Raw genomic sequence first — 22,176 nt, 5'->3', positions numbered from 1 at the left:
AGAATTTCAAATTCTCATGGACTTCAGACTTTCTGGAGCCATGGAGGCTGGATGAACCCCTGAGACTATTGCCCTGAGATAATCTTTAAAACTTAAACCTTAAAACAAAAATATTCACTGAAGTCTTCTTTAAACCAAACAGTAGTTTAGCTTAATTAGTAAAGAATGTCTGCCTTGAGCATTGTGCTCTTTTAAGTTCTATCTACATGGGATCATACTGACAACAGTAAATTGAAAGATTAGATAGGAAACATAGGGGGTGGTGAGTTTATGTTAATGGCGGAGGAACAACCCAGAAAAGGAGGCTGAGAATGGTTGCACAACTTGAAGAATGTAATCAATGTCAGTGAATTGTACATGGGGAAATCGTTGAATTGGTGTAAGTTCTGCTGTGTATGTTCTTAACAATAACAAAATAAAATAAAATAAATTTGGAGAAAGAAAATAATATAACAGCCTACACTCTGGTCTCAGCCCCAGGTCATGAGTATCTTACCCCTCTTTTAACCTCAGGTTTTACATTTATAAAATGAGGATACTAATACCTCCTTTACTTACTACACATTGAATAAGCTCACATGTGTGAGAGCTCTTATGAAAATTAGTAAGACAGTGAACACATATGAGGTGGTACAAATTTCACTAGGTCTTTCTTATCAGGAGCCGAAATCACATCCCTGGAAGGTCTGCTCTGATGTGAGTTTTGCCTTGGAAAATATGCATAGAAAATCACTCTACACATCATACTTACTCAGAACTTGGAAACAGTATCAGCAAAATTCTTTATAAATTGTTTCTTTCGGCAAGTCTAAGTCTTTTCCTATATGACATGGTTCCCAGACTTTAAAAATTCCTTAATACATAGATGCTACAAAGAGTAATAAAAAGAATGCCACATTTGTACCACTCCTTTTGAGAAAGAGAGCATGGTCCATGCTTGTGAAGTCCCCATTGCCCCTCCCAGTTTATGTTGCTCTCCATTCCCTTAAAGATAACCAGTTTTTAGAATTCTGTGTTTATAATTCCCTTGTTTTTATTTTTAAAAACACATATATATGAGTTGAATTGGCAAATGTGTTACATATTTTTTTACCACAATTAAAAAAACCCTTAAAAAGGCAAAAACAAAAAACCCACATATGTATGTACCCCCGCAGAAGAACCACTTCCAATGTGAATATGAACCTCTAGACTTTACATAAATGGAATCATACTGTACACAGTTGCAACTTGCTTTTTTCATTTAACATTGCGTTAGGTTCATTGGTATTCGTTTGGCATGCAAGTCTACTGGTGTAGAAGTGTAAGAGTTTCTCTGGGGTATATCCATCTCTAGGAGTGGATATTGCTGAGTTATAGGGAAGGGCACTTTACAAGATAATGCCAAATTGTTTTCCAAAGAGGTTGTACCCACTTACATACCCAGCACAGCATATAGGACAACTGAGTCAGAATCAACTCGATGGCAATGGGTTTGGTTTTTTGGATTTTGCCAACGCTTGGCATTTTCAGAGTTTTGAATTTCTGCCAACCTGGTGTGTGTAAAATGGCCTCTTACTGTGGTTTTATTTTGCATTTCTCTGGTTACTGATGGGACTGAGCATCTTTTCACATGCTTATTGGCCACTGATGTCTTCTCTTCTGTGAAAGGCCTATTCATGCTTTAGCCTATCTTTCTATTGGTCCTTTGTCTTTGTCTTATTAATTTGGAAGAGTTCTCTATAGATTCTGGACAATAATCCTTTGTCAGTAATACATGACCTCTCCCAGTTTGAGGCTTGTCTTTACATATTTTTATTTTTATGGTATCCGCTAATGAACAGATGCTTTGATTGTAATGTAGTCAGATTCAGTCATCTTTTCCCCATAGGTTTTGTGGCTTGTTTAAAAATTCCTTTCCTACCCCTAAATGATTTCCCTCCTCTTTACCCAAAGTATATTTATTTAAATATTGCTCAACTGTTGAAAGCCACCATTCTCCATGTTAAGACCATAAAAAATTATTTGGGGCAACCAGTTCACAGTGGAGAACCGAACACAAATATTTATCCCCCCTCCTTCTTGAAATCCCACTAAAATGACAGCAAAGAAGTTTAAAGAGGGGAGCAGAAACCCATAATCACATTAAAAATAGGCTTGGGGATAGCAGCCAACCCAGGATTTTGACAAATTTTAAGAAGACAGAAAGCAGGTGGGATCATATTACTAGATAACTCAGGGCAGAGGGAGCCATAGCCCAGAATGTGTGTAAAAGGCTGACAGGAGGTAGAAGAGGCCATTTTCCCTGAAAAGTCCCAGAAGCCTGTGGAGAGGGAGTGGGAAGTCAGGCAGAATCAGGATGACTAATGGAAGGACCGTCTACAGAGCAGCTGCGTCCAGGGGTCTGGACCACCACTCTTTTCCTGCCCTTGGATTAAAAGCACCATAAAGAATATGAAGATATTAACTAGGAAGAGGGAAGCCTCCTAGTATGGCTACTGACTGCCTAGAGTAAAACTATCATCATGCTGGCCTTCGACTATATGGCAGGCAGAGGTACTCAGCTAAAGTGAAATCTGCTAGTCACCACAAATGGTCAGCCCTGCCATTCAGGGAAAGATCCACATACTAGGAGAGAAAACACATGCAGTCATGTATGTATTTAACCAATCTGGTTCTTTATTCACAAATAAAAACTGACAACCAAGGATCATCAGACTTTCGAGAGGAAGACCCAACAGCAGGCACACACACCAAAAAAGGAGGAACTAAGATGAACAAAGTGAACTGACCTCAGAAAAAATATATGTGATTCATGGAACTTAAGAGAACTTTCTTTTTTAAGTTTAAATTGTTGTTAGCTGCCATGGGGTTGGCCTCCAACTCAAGGGGGACCCTATGCACAACGGGATCAGACTGTTGTGGTCCATAGGGGTTTCATTGGCTGATTTTCAGAAGCAGATTGCCAGGCCTTTCCTCCTAGTCTGTCTTAGTCTGGAAGCTCCACTGAAAGATGTTCAGCATCACAGCAACACACAAGCCTCCACTGACAGATGAGTAGTGGCTGCACTTGAGATGCATTGGTCAGGAATCAAACCCAGGCCTCCCGAATGGAAGGCGAGAATTCTATCACTGAACCACCACTACCCTCTCAAATCTATATTAGTAGAGAAATAGTCAAGAAGATACTGCAGCCATAAAACAAGAATATCATTTTATTTTAAAAAGAAAGAAACAGAGACAGAGAGAGAAGAAGCAATTGGTAACCATCATCAAAATAAAAACAAAACAAAAGAAAACAAACAAATCTTTGGTAAAAGCCTGGAAGAAAAAGTCAAGAAAATCTCGCAGAATCACAAAGAGGCCAACCCTCCCATCTTTGATGTGCTAAAACAATACCAACAATGGCTTAGCATCTGACTTCTTATACAGAAAGCAAAAAACAAAGAAAATACTCTTTAAACCAGAGTTTTCTATTATCTGTAGCTTAAACTATTCTAACTGATACAAGAATTAAAAAGAAAGAATTCACTGGGTCTTAGTTTCTTTCTTCTTTCTCTTTTTTTTTTAAGTGAGGATATTGGACTAGGTATTCATTAAATAAATATTACCTGACTGAATGAATTAGGGATGAACCTATTAGGGGTGGGATGCAGATCCAATCTTTCTGTGGAGTGTTAAAAGTCATAAGACATGATAATTTTTAAATTTAATTGTTGATGCTAGAAGATGGAGTAATTTACTCATTCATCTATTTAACAACTATTTATCGAACACCTACACTATGCCAGGTACTATGCTGGGTGCTAGGGCTATAGCAGTGAACACCCATAGTCAGTGCCTTCATGGAGCTTAGAGTCCAACAAGGAAAGCAGACACCATTAAATAAGTAAGCAAATAGATAACTGGCTGCAATTGTGAGGAGTACTACTAAGGAAAGGTGGATAACCGCTTGAGCGTATCTCTACTCCAGCATACCTCTAATAGGGGTATCAGATCTCGATGGTTCTTTCCTCCAGGATGGGACAAAAACCTTGATGGCGGTGTGTCCTCTGTCCCTGAACCAGTCCACAGCCAGCTGGATTCCCCGGCAAGAGAAGGCTTCTTTATTTCCATGGCTACAAGGGAAAAATAAAGAAATCTGTAGCGGCATAGAAAAGATTCCTAAAGAGTGATTTTCCCCTGGGAATATTCTGGGTCACAGTCATATAAACACGAGGGAGCCAGGTAAATCTGCATTTTAAAAATAGTTCATTCTTTGCACGAACTATATCCCTTTAACTAGAAGAACGTAGCTTGTGATAAATATGGAGAGTGGTCTCGAGCTCCAAGGAGAGTGAATTCCAAAGATTAGTACACAAAATCCTCTCATTAATTGAAGCTAATGAGGATCAACATAAAATGGACAAGAGTAGCTGTCACTCTAAGAGATGATTGGAAACGTGTTATTAGGTTTCCCAGGTCCAAGCAAGGAGGCCGATGTGCCTCCAAATTCCACCTAAGACATCAGTGGAGGCAGTGAGAGGAGGGTAGTGTGAAAGGAGTTTTAAGACCAGGCAGGCCCTTGTGGGCCTTATTAAAGATTTTTTTTTTCTCTCCAAAAAGGAGTGAGAAGTCATGGGAGGATTTTAAGATTGGGGGTACGTGTAATGTGATATATTAGATTTATGCTTCTAAAAGCTCACTGTGGCAGCAAAGAGGAGAATAAATTGGAAGGGAGCAGGAGTGGGTGTGGGGTACCAGTTATGAAGTTGCTGTAGTGGTCAAAGCAATAAATGACAGAGACTTGCACCAAGCTAGTAGTAGACGATAGAGAAGAGTAGGTGAAGTTGAGGGATATTTATAAGGTAAAATATCCAGAACTTGGTGATTGATTGGATATGGGGTGATGAAGCCACTGTGGATGCTTCCAGATCTCTGACTTATATAGCTGGATGGTGGGCCATTCACAGAGACAGGGGACAGGCTTTAGAGGGAAAGATTGCAAGTTTGGTTTTGGACACATATTGAGTTGGAGGAGCCTCTGTGACCTCTAAGTGGAAATGTTTAATAAATAGCAAGGGTTCAGACAAGAGGTCTTGGCGATAATATTTATGAGTCATGGTTGTTTAAGCCATGGTTGAGGTCACACTGTAGATAGAATTGCCTGATTGCCTGGGGGGAGAGTGAGTCGCCTAGGGCTGGACCTTGGGGAAGTCTGAAATTTAGTAGTTGGTTTCAGATAGAGGAAGACAATCTTACAAAACAGACAGAAAAGGATCTTTCAGAGAAGTAGAAAGAAGACCAGAAGAATGCTACATCACGGTAACCAAGGGAACAAGGTAGTCAAATGCTGCTAAAAATGGCTGATGAAGTCTGAAAGCATATCTCAAACTTAGTCCATGGGGGTCGGTGGGGTTGTACTGGAGTTGTACAGTGGGTATATTTGAGATACTGAGAAGGTAAAAGCAGTTAGACACAATCTGACCACAAGATTAAACCATTCTTGCTGCTCCCCTCCAGCTACCTGCCCTTCCTTCAGCCTTTTATCTGTCTTTCACTCTCTCCACAGGGCCTGTGCACTAGCTACTTCCTCCTCTCTGGGTCCAGTTAGCTCCTCCTCCTCCTTCAGATTTCAGCCTTATCTTCACTTCCTCAGGAAAGAATCCAAGACCTCCGAGACGTAGTCAGATCCCCTATTACAAGCTCAATACTGATGAGTGGGATGATTTGAATTGCGTCGCATTCAGCCCCCCCATCCCCTCTGCACCCCGTCCGATGATAATGAGTTCCCTTGGCTCACCATTGAATTCCCAGTGCCTAGCACCAAAAAAACAAACAAACAGACAAAAAACCATTGCCGTCGAGTCAATTGCAACTCATAGTGTCCCTATAGGACAAAGTAGAACAGCCCCATAAGGTTTCCAAGGAGAGGGCTGGTGGATTCGAAATGCCGACTTTTGGTTAGCAGCTGAGCTCTTAACCACTGCACCACCAGTGCCTAGCACAGTGTCTGATAATTGATAAGGGCTCAATGAACATTGGGAAAATCTACTGCAAAAGACATCTTTAAAGTGTTAAAAAGCAAAGATGTCACCTCGAAGACTAAGGTGCACCTGATTCAAGCCATGGTGTTTTCAACCGTCTCATATGCATATGAAAGCTGGACAAAGAATAAGGAAGACCAAAGAAGAACTGACGCCTTTGAATTGTGGTGTTAGTGAAGAATATTGACTATAACATGACTGCCAAAAGAATGAACAGATAAATTTGTCTTGGAAGAAATACAGCCAGAATGCTCCTTAGAAGCAAGGATGGCAAAACTATGTCTCACATACTTTGAACATGTTATCAGGAGGGATCAGTCCCTGGAGAAAGACACCATTCTTGATAAAGTAGAGGGTCAGCGAAAAAGAGAGACTCTCAAGGAGATAGATTGACACGGTGGCTGCAACAATGGGCTCAAGCATAACAATTGTAAGGATGGGCAGGACCAAGCAGTGTTTCATTCTGTTGTACACAGGGTCGCTATGAGTCGGAACCAACTCCACGGCACCTAACAACAACAAGAATGAATATTTGTTAAATAATGAATGGCTGAGAAGAAACCTCTCTTGTAAGCAGCTGGAGGAGCAGCAGCTCAGGCAAAAGCCCTAACACAGGACAGACTTGGCATGTTGTAGGGAACAAAAAGAGAACAGTGTGACTAGAGTATATCAAGTGAGCAAAGGGGAGAGTTACACGAGGTGAGGCAGCAAAGGGAGGCAAGGATCCCTTCTTATACAGCCACAGGTCACAGCTACGGATTGAACTGTGTTGCCCCAAAATACATGCTGAATTCCTGGCCCCTGTACCTGTGGATGTAATCCTATTTGGAAATAGGGGCTTTCTTTTGATATTTTAATGAGGTCATACCAGTGTAGGGTGGATCCTAAACCTAATCACCTCTGAGTTATAAAAAGACTAGACTAGATACAGAGACACACAGATGGGGGAAGGCAGACACCATGTGAGAATTGTCTACAAGCAAAAGAATGCAAAGGAACTCCAAGGGACTCCCGGGAACTCCCAGGGCCACCAAGAAGGAAGGACTTCCCCCAGGGCCACACCCTGAATTCAGACTTTTAGCCTCCTGAACTGTGAAAAAATAAATTTCTATTCTTTACTGGTTGTGGTATTTTGTGTTACAGCAGCACTAGGAAACATGACAGTCACCATGGTACTCCTAGCCTCTCCCGAGAAGGCAGGCCTGAAGCCACCAGCCCACATCCACATGAGGATCACACTTTAAAATTGTATATCTTCCATGCTCATGGATTGGAACACTTAACACTGTGAAAATGTCAATACTACCCAAAGCAATCTATAGATGTAATACAATCCCAATCCAAATCCCAACAATTCTTTACTGAAATGGAAAAACTAATCTCTAACTTTATATGGAAGGGAAAGAGACCCCACATAGCCAAAACAATACTGAAGAAGAACAAAGTAGGAGGCCTCACACTTCCCAGTATCAAAACGTACTATATAGCCACAGTAATCAAAACAGACTGGTACTGGTACAATGACAGACACATATACCAATGGAATAGAATTGAGAACCCAGAAATAAATCCATCCATGGGCAGCTGATTTTCAACAAGAGGTCAAAGTCCATTCAATGAGGAAGAAACAGTCTCTTTAACAAATGGTACTGGCAAAACTGTATATCCATTTGCAGAAAAATGAAACAGGATCCATATGCACACCATGCACAAAAACCAACTCAAAATGGATCAAAGATCTAAATGTTAAAGCTAGAACTATAAAGTTCCTGGATGATAACATAGGGACAAAACTATAGGACATAATTTTTGGCAGAAATAGACTATCGAACACAACTACAAACGCACGAACAACAGAAGACAAATTACATAACTGGAACCACATAAAAATTACTTATGCTCACCAAAAGACTTTATCAAAAGAGTAAAAAGAGAACCTACAGACTAGGAGAAAAATCTTTGTGAACAACATATCTGACCTATAATCTCCAAAATCTATAGAAAACTTCAACAACTCAACTACAAAAATGCAAATAATCCAATTTAAAAATGGGCAAAGGACATGAACAGACACTTCACCAAAGAGGTCATTCAGGTGGTTAACAAACAATGATGCTTGAGGTCATTAGCTATTAGAGAGATGCAAATCAAAATACAATGAGATACCATCTCGCCCCTGCAAAAATGGCACTGATTAAAAAAAAAACAACAACAGAAAACAACAAATGCTAGCAAGGTTGTGGGGAGATTGGAACTCTTATACACTGCTGGGAAATGGTATGGCACTTCTTCAAGAAGCTAGAACTAGAACTACCTTATGATCCAGCAATCCCACTCCTAGGCTACACCCTAGATATCTAACAGCAGTGACACGAATAGATACATGAACACCTGTGTTCAGTGCAGCATTATTCACAATAGCAAAAAAATGGAAACAACCCTAAGTGCCCATCAACAGATGAATGGATGAACAAATTGTGGTACATACATCAACGGAATACCATAAAAAATAATGATGAGTTATCAAAACATAACATGGATGAATCTGGAGGACATTATGCTGAGAGAAATAAGTCAATCACAAAAGGACAAATATTACATGGTCTCACTTTTCTAAAAAGACAAAAATAGGCATACACACAAAAAACAACATTCTTTGATGGTTACCAGGGATGGGAAGGGGGAGAGAGAGGGAATCACTCTCTAGATAGTAGCCACTTGTCGTTTTTGGTGATGGGAAAGGCAATACCCAATATGGATGAAGTCTGCACAGCCGACCAAGGTAAATGATGATACAAAGAAGTACACAAGAATAAGGGACAATTTTGGCAAATGCTATAACATATACAATTTTGCAACAACAGTAATAACAACCAAAAAATACGTGTGTGACACAGGTAGATATGTATGCATATCTGTGTATAGGAAGGCACGTGTGAGTATGTGGGTGTGCATGTAAAGGCATATCTGTAGGCACATGTATACAGATGTTTGTGTGTGCTGCATATATATTTATATATATAATAAAGCATATGGGGGCACAGTTGCGGATACTTCCTAGACATAACCAAACACTTTGTGGGTTTATTTTACTAGGTTTGAAGGCTTGGGACCATAGTCTTGGGGGCAACAACTTGGTCAATTGGCATAGCATAGTTCATAAAGATATTGTTCTACATTCTAGTTTGGTCAGTAGTGTATGGGGTCTTAAAAGCTTGCCAGCGGCCATCTAAGATGCAACTATTGGTCTGTACTCGTCCGGAAGCAAAACAGAAAGAAGGAAACAAAAGTCTCAAAGAAGAAACTAGTCTACAAGACTAATAGCTCACATGAACCATGGCCTCATCTATCCTGACACCAGAAGAACTAAATGGTGCCCAGCTACTACTAACAACGATTCTGACCAGGGACACAATAGATGGTCCCGGATAGAATGGGAGAAAAATGCAGAACAAATCTCAAATTCCTAAAAAAAAAAGAGGCCAGACTTACCCAACTGGTAGAGACTAAAGGATCTCCCAATACTATTGCCTTGAGATACCCTTTAAATTTGGAACTGAAGCCACTCCCGGAGGTCACCTTTCAGCCAAATAATAGATGAGCTCATAAAATAAACTATATCACCCGTGAGTACTGTGCTCCCTTGAATAATCATTTATATGAGAACAAATGATCAATATTTACCCTAAAGCAAAGATGAGAAGGTAAGGGGGAAAGGGAAACTAAATTCACAGAAACAGAACAACCAGAATGGAAATAATGAAAATGCTAACGCATTGTGAAAAATGTAACCAATGTCACTGTACAATATGTATAGAAATTGTTCGATGGGAATCTAATTTGCTCTGTAAACTTCTACCAAAAATGCAATAAAATAATCATTTTTAAAAACTGTAGTTCTGCAGTTTGTCTTGTGGGTGACCTTTCCTGCTCTTCTTCAGGAGGCATCTAGTTACCTGGAGAGGATTAGGATAGTTACAGGGGATCTTTAGAAATGCTAATCAAGTCAGGCTTTGTGAAGGTAGAGGTTGTTGTTGCTAGGTGCCATTGAGTCAATTCCAACTCATAATGACCTTATGTACTACAGAATGAAACACTGCCCAGTACTTCTCCATCCTCACAATCATTGCTATGATTGAGCCCACCGTTGCAGCCACTGTGTCAATCCATCTCGTTGAGGATCTTCCTCTTTTTCACTGACTCTCTGCTTTACCAAGAATGATGTCCTTCTGCAGGGACTGGTCCCTCCTGATAACATGTCCAAAGTACATGAGATGAAGTATCACCATCCTTGCTTCTAAGGAGTGTTCTGGCTGTACTTCTTCCAAGCCAGATTTGTTCACTCTTCTGGCAGTCCACAGTAGAAGAGAACTTTCTAAATTCCCTTAGCACCAGTAACATATCATAAGCAATGTCTAGCTGCCTAGATCTTAAGTTTCTTCCAGAAAATACCACTTTGGCCATTGAGGCTGAGCTATGAGGCTTATGCAAACAGTATGGAGATGACATCAATGGGAATGTCTGTGTTAAAAGGGAAGAGGAAGTGGAAAGCTAGTACCCTTCATTCCAATGGAAGTTGATTAAAAAAAAAAAAAGAGGAAATGGAGGGAGAATGAGGAGGTCAATCACCAGGGTCCTTCCCCTTTCCTCATCCTGCCCCTCCGCCCCCACTTTACTCACTGAGCCAAAAGAGAAGGGGGAATCATACAAGCATCAAGGCAGACACAAACAGGAGGCTGAAGGTTCCTTCCTCAGCAGAGCCTGGGCAGCTTGCAAGCCCCTCAGAGAAATCCTGGTTTCAGCTTCTAACAGGGCTTTGGAACTGCAGGGCTACCTTGGAGAAAAGTGCCAGATAAATAACACCTCTGGACTCTTTCCATACCCTGAGGACTGATGGATTGTCCGAGGCGGGGGGATGGATAAATAGGACCCCATGACGAGGCACATGAAGCCAGCGTGTCTCCTGAAAGGCCAAATGGGACCCATGATGTCTCCATGTTCTCCACCCCAGAGGGAGGGCAGCAGAGCCCAGTGTGGGTCCAAGACCCTGTAAACTGAAAGTTTCAAAATGGAGGCACTCATGTCAGAACGTAAGAATGGCAGGTCAACATGCATTCCCAGGAAGCAAAAGGTCGGATGTAAACCATTTGTTTATGGAAAGAAATGTGTCAGTACATAAATAATTTGTTCCTGGGAAGAATGTGTTTATGACTGCAATCATGTATAACAGAACCGCTGGCACCATTCACCTAGGGAGTATCTCACTCCCTTTGAGCCAAATGGCCTGCCTTTACATTTCAAAGGACTCCAAAGCTGAAGCTGATCTTATCTGTAATCAGTCATTAACCCCCTACCTTTCCTTTGTTCTCTATGAATAAAAACCTCAGACTCCCACAAAAGGTGGAATGCTTTGTAATTTTACTTAGCACTGCCCAGCTCCAGCTGTATTATTCCACAATAAAACTCATTTTCCTTCACTCCTAATAGAGTAGGAGATTTTCTTCCTTGACAGCCCTCTCTCCAGCCCCCACCAGGTCTCAAAGACCCAGATGCCGGTTGGTAGAAGATTGAGCGGAGGGAGAAAAAAACACAAAGACTGAGTCATAGAATACACCGAAATACTGTAAATTGGCAAGTGTAAGGTATGCCCCGTCCCCCTACTGCCCAGAAAGGTGCGCAGGAGATTGCACCCATTGTAGAAAATAATAAGGTCTCTCTTCCTTCACACATCTGAGCAGAAACATGAACAATTTATGACACCCTGCCCCCAAACACAAGCACTTCTTTACTTCAGCAAAGTCTACCCTCAGCTAATTCTCAAGTGAAAACATTACTACCTCAACTCTTCTGAACATTTTTTCTTGATTGCTCCCTTTCCTGGGACTCTTAATACATCTGTTTTCAGCTTTTCAAAAGCCACCTTTCTATCCTGACAGACACCTTTGCGGGGGTGACAAGCGATGGTAGAGTAGAAGTGAAATCGAACCCAACCTCTGTGAGGGGGCAGGGTATGCAGGGGTTGTGGATTCTGCTGAGGGTCTGAAAAGAGACAACCACAGTAACCCTGGCCTGGGCATGGGGAAGGGAGAGGTTGGTAGTCCCCGAGTTCAGGAAGAGAAGAGCTGAGGAATGGCGCCACCATCAGCCTCAGGCAGCAAAAACCAACTCCAAGGTCTCTAACAAAAGACACAAGATGGTGGATCTTCAGCCAAGAGTCTACGAATGGCAGATACAGACCCACTAAGGCCAGGGAAAGATGAGGCAAGAGCACATCCACCCATAGCACATCTTTCTGGCCCACACTTGCCCTCTCTCCCTAAGAAGTCCTCTCCCGTCCAGCTTTGATTCTAGGCACAGAAAGGCTAGGGACTGACTCTCAGGATGCCTAAACTGATCTTTCTGGAATGGAGGATTTTTCATCCAGGCCTACTGTTTTGTAGGACTTGATTCCCACACACCCCACCCAACCTTTCCTCATGAGTCTTCTGGTCTCTTTTGAGAGGTCAAGATGATGTTTTCCAATCCTTTCCACATTTTTTATCAACCTTGAAGCCCCATCTTGGCTGCCCTATTTTTGACTAAAGAATGCCCTGGGCAATGGCAGGAGTGAGGCTACAGCAGGGGCCACCTCCTCACCAAGCAGAAGTCCACCTGAAGAAGCCACAAAGCTTCCAGTCAGGCAATAAGCATCTACGGTCACCCCAGGAGCTCCCTTAGTGGCATGCAACAGGAAAATAGAAAAGCCAAAGGCATCCATTCATTTGTGCATCCCTTCGTTAACTGAACATCTATTTATGAGCATCTACTAAAAACCAAAGGAGCACTGGTGGCACAGTGGCTAAGCACTCAGCTGTTAATCAAAAGGTCAGGGGTTTGAACCCACCAGCTGCTCCTTGGGAGAAAGATGTGGCAATTGCTTCCACAAAGATTTACAGCCTTGGAAACCCTACGGGGCAGTTCTACTCTGTCCTATAGGGTCGCTACGAGTCAGAATGCAACCAGACAGCAATGGGTTTGGTTTCGTTTTCTGGACTAAAAACCAGACTCTGTGGTCCATGCTGACGTCCCTGGGTGGTGCAAACAGTTAATGTTCTTGTCTGCTAAATGAAAAGATAGAGGTTTGAGTCTACACAGAACTGCCTTGGAAGAAAGGCCTGATGATGTACTTTCGAAAAAACAGCCACTAAAAACCCTATGGAGCACAGTTCTACTCTGACACACATTGGCTTGCCATGTGTTGGAATAGACTTGAGGGCAACTGGTTTGGTACTCAGTGCTAAGAAGAGAGCATGACCCCTGCTTCTTTAGGTTTATATTTAAGATTTGTAGATAGCAACTGTGTGCCAGGCCACTTTACACAGTTTTACCTCATTTAATCATTACAACAAGCCCTTGAGGAAGTTACCTTAGCCCCCCATTTTACCCTTGGGGAAACTGAGGCACAGAAGTGTGCCCAGCTCACTGATCCAGTGGAGAGCTCAATGCTTAATCTGTTCAGCTGCAAACTCTTCCTCCCCAGCTTCCCAAAGATCATTTCTTTCTCCCCCTCCCCAGGCTCTGCCCCTGGGATCCAGATGGCAGCAACTTTGGAGCAAGACATCACCTGCCATTAAAATGCTCACGCTTGCAGACAGACCCTTGATTGTTTATTAAAAGAATTGCCTGGAACCACCAGAAGCTAGAAAGAGGCAAGCAAGGGTCTTTCCTAGTTTATCAAACAGCAAGCTGATAGCTAGGTCATGTGGGAAAAGGAAACAGGAGTTTTGAATAAAGGGGAGGATGGAAAGGGGAAGTGGGTTGAAGCCTGAGGCAAATTTTGCATACATGACAGTTGTGCCCAGGGCAGTGACAGTTGTGTCCAGGGCAGCTACAGTTAGAGTGTCAGCCATGTACATTGGCCAGACAATCTAATTGGAACACCACCGTATCCCTAACTACTGCCAAGGAAGTCCCTGTAGAAGTTAGGGGCTCACCCGATAATCCCATGGGCAGTGACGGTTGTGGTTGTGGGAAGGAGGAAAGGAAGAGAAGAGTTATATTTCCTTAGGGTATGAGATGTCAGTGGACATCATCATTTCTGTTTTGTTTCTTATTTGGGGTTAAATTGTAAACACTCTGAACCTGGAGTTGATAGCCCTTCTCACCAACAGACCTAGCTCAAGTCAAGGGTTGAATTGTGGCCCCCAAAAAGATATACTGAATTCTATTTTTGGAGGTGATACCAGTACCTGTGAATGTGATCTTGTTTAGAAATCGCATCTTTGAAAATGTTATCAGTTGACATGAGATCATACTGGAGTAGGGTGGGCCCTAATCCACTGTGACTGGTGTCCTTATAGAAGAAAAGAGACGCAACAGCACAGAGACATGGGGGTAAGACGGCCATGTGAAGACAGAGGCAGACATTGGAGTGATGCGTTTATAAGCCAAGGAACGCCAAGGATTGCCAGGAACCACCAGAAGCTAGGAAGAGGCAAGCAAGGATTTTTCCTTAGAGCCTTCGGAGAGAACATGGCCCTGTCAACAATTTAATTTCAGACTTCTAGTCTCCAGAACTGTGATACAATAAAAATTTGTGGAAATACTCACAACAGTTGGCACATGAGAATTAATGTTCTTTCCAAACACCATGATGCAGCTTTTAGCACGCTTTCATGAATGCATTTAACACGCATTTTCACAGCAGTTAAAATTATTTGTGGTACTTTGTTACAAAAGCTCTAGGAAACTAATACAGAGCTTAAAACCAAAGTTGGTGAGAACTGATTTCAGGGCTCAGAAGCCGGTCTGACCCCCAGCCCAGCTGTAAACCCCCCACAACTCTCTTTACTGCTTACCGGTAACCCACTGAGAGGGTCATGATGAAAACCTCTGATTTCAAACCTAAGCTCTCTCTTCATTGAAAAGTCATTATTCCAGAATAAACCAGATTCGGCTGGGTTTTCTAAGAGTTTAAAAATATAAACAACTACACCCAAAACAAATTTAAAAAACTCGGTATACCCCCAAAATGAGGACACATTCAGATGAAACCCTTGTCTGGGGCAGTAAGAGGGTGTGAAATTATCAGGTGGTTTTCCCCAAACTTAAGAATTTCAAATCACGCCTTTTCTAAATTTGTCTACAGAATGTAAACCCCAGGCCCTTCTGAGTTTGCCTGCCCCAGGCAAGGAAATGCTTGCAACAGTTGGCACATGAGAATTAATGTTCTTCCCAAACTCCCTGACGAAGCTTTTAACATGCTTTCAGTGAAAGCCTTAGTCTTTTTTAAAACTTGCTGGACATTTTTCTAAAGGTCAAATATATAAGCACTCACGGATTCAGCTGAGTGACCCAAGCACATATGTATATACACACTTTGAAGATTTGGAGACTGTACTTGGAAAATTAGTCTTTCTGTTACTAGTGGAACAGTCACTGTATGAGCTTCCGGGGGGACTGTAACAAAGTCCCAAGTGGGTGGCTTATCAGAACAGAACTTCCTTATCCCAAGGTTCTGGAGGCTAGAAGTCCGAAATCAAGGTTGGCTGTGTGGATTCCTTCTGAGGGCTATGAGGGAGAATCTGTCCCATGCCTGTCTCCTAGCTTCTGGTGGTTCCTGGTAATTCTTAGCATTCCTTGGCTTGTAGATAAGGCACTCCAAATCTCTGCCACTGTCTTCACTCAGCCATCTTCCCTCTGTGTGTCTCTCTGTGTCTCTTCCCCTCTTTTATAAGGACACCAGTCATAGTGGATTAGGGCCCACCCTGCTCTGGTATGATCATATGTTCACTGATCACATCTTCAAAGACCCTAATTCCGAACAAGATCATGTTCACAGGTACCAGGGGTTAGGACTTCAATATACCTTTTAGGGAGGACACAGTAAGAGCCACTATGCAATGCACATGTGACACCCGGAGCTCAGAGCCCCAGCAGAGGGGTGTCCTGGGCCCTGAGACCTGCAGAGAGCACTGGGCCTGGGGAAGAGATCCAGGGGGCAGATCCAGTGCTCATTCTGCTTGGAAAGGGCTGTGGTCAGCACAGGCAGGCTCTGGCCCCAAGACGGAGGCCTATGGGGTCAGAGTCTTCGCTCTGTGATCCTTTTCAGGGCTGAACGGGGGACGACCCAAAGGTATGGGGACTGCTGGATGTGATATGGGGCATTCGAAAGAGCACTGAATCTGGAGCCTGGTGCCTTATCACAACCTTGGACAAGTTCCATACTCTCTCTGAATCTCTAGGCAAGAAGAGACATTCCTTTATAAGAAAAAATGAATTTCTTTCTTTTGTTGTTTTGGGAGAAGCCCTGGTGGCACAGTGGTTAAAGTGCTCGGCTGTTAACTGAAAGGTTGGTACTTCGCACCCACTAGCTGCTCTGCAGGAGAAAGATGTGGCAGTTTGCTTCCGTGAAGATTTACAGCCTTGGAAAACCTTGGGGAAGTTCTATTCTGTCCTATAGGGTCACTAGGAGTCAGAATCAACTCGACAACAATGGGTTTGGGGTTGTTGCTATTGTGTGCCATCGAGTCAATTCCAATTCACAGCAACCCCATGTGACAGAATTGCCCCATAGAGTTTTCTAGGCTGTGATCTTTATGGGAGCAGATTGCCAGGTCTTTCTTCCTGGGGCTGCTGGTGGGTTCGAACCACCAACCTTTCGGTTAGCAGCCAAGAACTTAACCATTGCTCCACCAGGGCTCTTTTTATTTAAGTACGCATAAAATAACCACCTTAAATTCTAGAACGTTAGAGACAAAAAAGCCATTTAAGATTATTTAGTCCAACCCCTTACTTGTATAAACGTGGCTCAAAAAAGGCCAAGTGACTTGCCGAGATCACACAGCCGGTAGGCTGGAAAGCTAATGCTGCAGTCCATTATGGCAGCCACTCGCCACATGTGGCTCTTTGCATTTACATTCAAATTCATCAAAATTAAATAACATTTTAAGAATTCAGTTCTTCAGTCACACTGGCCACATTTCAAGTGCTCAATAGCCACATGTGGTGAGTGGCCACCCTAGTGGACCACACAGGCACAGAAACGCCCATCAGCTCAGAGAGTTCTAGTGGGCAGCCCTGGCCTAGACATCAGAACTCAGATCTTCAGGCTCTAAGCCCTGGACTCTGCCCTCTGCTTCCGACCTCTTTGGCATTCTATGTGGGCTAAAACAAGAGATTCCACAAAACCATGGTGGCCTAAGTTCTGCCTTCCCAGGTCCCTGTCTCATGCACTCCCCACGTTGCATCTGATAATTCTCATTCAAGTTGACCCACCTCTTAGGAAGTGATAAATGAAGCCATTAGTCCTGCTTATAAGATCCAACTGTACTCCTTTTGTTGTTACAATGAGGAGATCAAAGGTTTTTTAGGTTTTCTTGTTTCAGTGGCTTGAGGACAGAATGTGTTTAATAAAACAGGCGAACTCCTGTGTGCTCTGAACAAATATGTTTCCATTTCTTCTACAAAGTGACCTTGGAGAACAGTCAGCCCAGGTCTCCTGAGTTCACCTCCACAAACAGCACTGGGCTGAACATTCTGAAGCATGGGGGAGAGCAGCCCATGGAATATTTACACAGAACGGCACGGTCAGGAGCACACAGATGGAGGCCAGGGGTCTGCTTGGGCCAGCTGTTGACCTTGGCCAAGCCCCTCAAGCCCCTCCTGTGCTTCTTTCCCTCTCGACTGAGAGGCTCAGATGCAAAGCACTGATGATCCGCTCCAATGTTCTCTGTGCTAACCGAAGGACATGTGGCTTAGTATCTCCCAAAAGGTAAAGGAGAAAGAAGTTCTTGGCCTTAATGCATGACATTCTCTGTACTTTCTCATTCTGCATCAGTGGGTCTTAACATTTTGGGGATCACAGACCCCTGAAGTATCTAATGGAAGCTACGGATCTTCTTCCCAGAGAAATACATATATACGTACACAACTTCCCATATTTTGTATATCAGGCGATTGTCAGCTTTGCCAACAGAAGGTGGCCATGAGCCAAGGAATGCAGGTGGCCTATAGAAGCTGGAAAAGGCAAGAAAACAGGTTCTCCCCTAAAGCTTCTAGGAAGGAGCATAGCCTTATGAACTCCAGAACTATAAGAACTGTAAATTGTGTTGTTTTAAGCCACCAAGTTTGTGGTAATTTGTTACAGCAGCAATAGGTTTTGGTCTGTAAGGATGCACCAAGAATGAGAAAAAAACAGTCCCTGAAAAGCCAGGCCATTGCTGCCTGTGAGCAAAGGCACAGGCTGCCCCAGCCTCCAGGGGACAGAGCCACAATCGGCTACAGGCACCCTAGAGCATGCTGCTGCCAATAAAAGATGCATTTCTCGTCTGCTCAGGGGGGAAAGGACACAAGGTCCCAATTGGTCTTTTAAGCTCCTTTCCACTCATCCCCAGTAACAGACAGCATGCGAAGCAGTATCACCTTCAAACATAGAGAACAAAACCGTCTGGGGGTTCTTCAAAAAGTTAAACATAGAATTACCATATGACCCAGCAATTTCACTCCTAGGTTGATACCCAAAAGAATTGAAAGCAGCGACTCAAACAGATACTTGTACACCAGTGTTCACAGCAGCGCTATTCACAAGGGCCAAAAGATGGAAACAACCCAGGTGTCCATCAGCAGATGAAAGAATAAACAAAATGTGCTATATCCAGACAGTGGAAAATTATTCAGCCATAAAAAGAAATAAAGTTCTGATATATACTACCACATGAATGAACTTTGAAAACATTATGTTAAGTGAAATAAGCCAGACACTAAAGGACAAATATTAAATGATTTCACTTAGATGAGATATCTAGAATAGGTAAATTCAAAGAGACAGAAAGTAGACCTGTGGTTACCAGGGGCTGGGAGGAGGCGGAAGTAGGGAGTTATTGCTTAGTTGGTACAGAGTTTCTGTTTGGGGTGATGAAAACTTTTGGAAGTAGATAGTGGTAACAGTTGCCCCCCAACATTGTGAATGTCATTAATACCGCTGAAATGTACACTTAAAAATGGTTAAAACGGCAACTTTTACGTTATATATATATTACCATAATAAAAATTTGCAAAACAAACAAATCGAGAACAGCAATGTTTGCAACACTGCAAAGCCTTGATGCAGGAGAATTTTCAGAAGCAATGTTTCTGAGGTTAAGTGAATTTTCAAGTTAACAGACAAATAGCTAGACACCACTTTGGGTTTCAACCATCTATTCTTTCTAAAAGGGTAAGCCCCACATTTGCATCTGTCTCTCACAGCTGAGCACCTGGTGGCACCTGAGGGTCATGATCCCATTGGAACTCTTATTGGAGGGCACAATAGACATTATTGTAGAAGGGGGAGGAGACAGAGTCGAACTTCAGACCCTACCTGTCTCCTAGAACTTGCCTTTAAAAGAAACAAGTTAAGTCTCACTGTCTGGTGTTCTTTATGCAATTTATCTGTTTTTCCTAACTATTGTGATCCAAACGAATGCAACAATGGAAGTGCTCGCTTGTCTGCGCCAAGAAATTTGGAAGACAGCTAAGTGGCCAACTAACTGGAAGAGATCTATATTTGTGCCCATTCCAAAGAAAGGCAATCCAACAGAATGCAGAAATTATCAAAAAATATCATTAATATCACATGCAAGTAAATATTTGCTGAAGGTAGTTCAAAAATGATTGCAGCACTGCATCAACAAGGAGCAGCCAGAAATTCAAGCCAGATTCAGAAGGGGACCTGGAATGAGGGACATCATTGCTGTTGTCAGATGGATCTTGGCTAAAAGCAGAGAACATCAGAAAGATGTTTACCTGTGTTTTATTGACTATGCAAAGGCATTCGACTGTGTGGATCATTACAAATTATGAACAACATAGCGAAGAGTGGGAATTCCAGAACACTCAATTGTGCTCTTGCGGAACCTGTACATAGATCAAGAAGTAGTGGTTCAAACAGAACAAGGAGATACTGTGTGGTTTAAAGTCAGGAAAACTTTGAGAGAACTTTGAAAAGGAAATCAGGAAAACAATACCATTTACAATAGCCCCCCCTAAGATAAAATACTTAGGAATAAATTTAACCAGGGGCATAAAAGACCTATACAAACAAAAAACTATAAAACACTACTGTAAGAAACCAAAAGAGAGCTACATAAATAGAAAAACACACCATGCTCATGGATAGGAAGACTCAACATTGTGAAAATGTCAATACTACCCAAAGTGATCTACAAATATAACGCAATCCCAATCCAAATTCCAACAACATTCTTTACCGAGATGGAAAAACTAATTACCAACCTTATATGGAAAGGAAAGAGGCCCTGGATAAGTAAAGCAACATTGAGGAAGAAGAACAATATAGAAGTCTCACACTTTCTGATCTCAAAACATACTATACAGCCACAGTAATCAAAAAAGCCTGGTACTGGTACAACGAAACACACATAAACCAGTGGAACAGAATTGAGAACCCAGACATAAATCCATCCACCTATAGTCAGCTGATCTTTGACAAAGGGCCAAAGATCATTAAATGGGGACAAAAGAGTCTCTTCAATAAATGGTGCTGGCAAAACTGGATGTCCATCCGTAAAAAAATCAAACAGGACCCATATCTCACACCATACACAAAAACTAACTCAAACTGGATCAAAGACTTAAATATAAAACCTAAAACTATAAAGATCATGGAGGAAAATACACGGACAATGCTAGGAACCCTAATATATGGCACAGAGTACCAAACATAACTAAAAATGCACACACAGCACAAAATGAATTAGATAAATGGGACCGCCTAAAAATTAAACACTTATGCTCAACAAAAGACTTCTCCAAAAGAGTCAAAAGAGAACCTACAGACTGGGAAAAAGATTTTGGCTACGACAAGGGACTAATCTCTAAAATTTACAGAAAACTTCAGCATCTTAACAATAAAGACGAACAATCCAATTAAAAAATGAGCAAAGAATATGAACAGACACTTTACCAAAGAAGACATTCAGGTGGCTAACAAACATATGAATAAATACTCACGGTCATTTGCTATTAGAGATGCAAATCAAAATTACAACGAGATATCATCTCACCCCAACTTTATTCGCACTAATCAAAAAAAACAAAAAATAATAAATGTTGGTGAGGTTGCAAGGACATTGGAACTCTTATACACCGTTGGTGGGAATGTAAAATGGTTCAACCACTTTGGAAAATGGTATGCTGCTTCCTCAAAAAGCGAGAATTAGAAATATCATATGATCCAGCAATCCCACTCCTAGGTATATACCCTAAAGAAATAAGAGCTGTGACACAAATAGACATACACACACCCATGTTCATTGCAGCATTATTCACAATAGAAAAAAGCTGGAAACAACCCAAGTTCCATCAACAGATGAATGGATTAACAAACTGTGGTAGGTACACACAATAAAATACTATGCAATGATAAAGAATAATGACGAATCCATGAAACATCTCACTACATGGTTGAATTTGGAAGACATTATGCTGAGTGGAATAAATCAATCACAAAAGGACAAATATTGCATGAGACCACTACTATAGAGTAACAACAAAAAGTTTACACACAGGAAAAAAAGAAAAAAACATTCTCTGATGGTTACCAAGAAGGGAAGGGAGAGGGAGAGAAAATTACCAATTAGATAGAAGATATGAGTCAATACTGGTGAAGGAAAAGGCAATACATTATATGGGGGAAGTCAGTACAACTTGACCAAGGCAAGAGAGGACACTGAGGAACACAAGAATAAAGTGCAACTACGGTAACTACCGTAGCTTAGACAATCCTGCAGCAATAGTATTAACAAACGGTAATTTATAAATGGACAAACAGGCAGATAGATAAGCCAAGAGGTGTGGGAGGGTATAAGGGAATACACCCATCAGCAAATATAGGTTTGATCGTGAATATTTCTACATACATGACTGTAGGTGTGGCTCATTTAGAGCACACAAGGGGCATAGTCAGGAAAGCCTCTTAGACATAAATACGTCTCGGGATGAAGTTCCTAGGCTAGAAGACAAAGGACCATAGACTCAGGGCACGTCTGCGTCAATTGGCACAACACAGTACATAATAACAATGTTCTGCATCCTACTTTGGTAATTAGCGTCTGGGGTCTTAAAAGCTTGCGAGCATCCATCTAAGACACAACTACTGGTCCGGAGAGAGGAAGAATAAAGGGGACCAAAG

The 22,176-nt window shown here is 42.0% G+C and overlaps 1 protein-coding gene across 1 annotated transcript in view; it reads right to left on the bottom strand.

Moving 5' to 3' along the window:
• ZC3H12D (zinc finger CCCH-type containing 12D) overlaps positions 1-22,176 on the bottom strand; it is a 38,700-nt gene that overhangs the window by 7,820 nt on the left and 8,704 nt on the right. The window contains exon 3 of the mRNA XM_023728344.1: positions 3,958-4,097. Within this exon, the coding sequence (XP_023584112.1) occupies positions 3,958-4,097 (140 nt within the window). The remainder of the gene's footprint in view (positions 1-3,957; positions 4,098-22,176) is intronic.

The sequence above is a fragment of the Trichechus manatus genome, unplaced genomic scaffold, assembly GCF_000243295.1.
Source record: "Trichechus manatus latirostris isolate Lorelei unplaced genomic scaffold, TriManLat1.0 scaffold00002, whole genome shotgun sequence".
In the NCBI taxonomy this organism is placed as follows: domain Eukaryota; kingdom Metazoa; phylum Chordata; class Mammalia; order Sirenia; family Trichechidae; genus Trichechus; species Trichechus manatus.
Note: the sequence above shows the minus strand (reverse complement) of the source record. Positions and strands in the feature narration are given on the sequence as shown.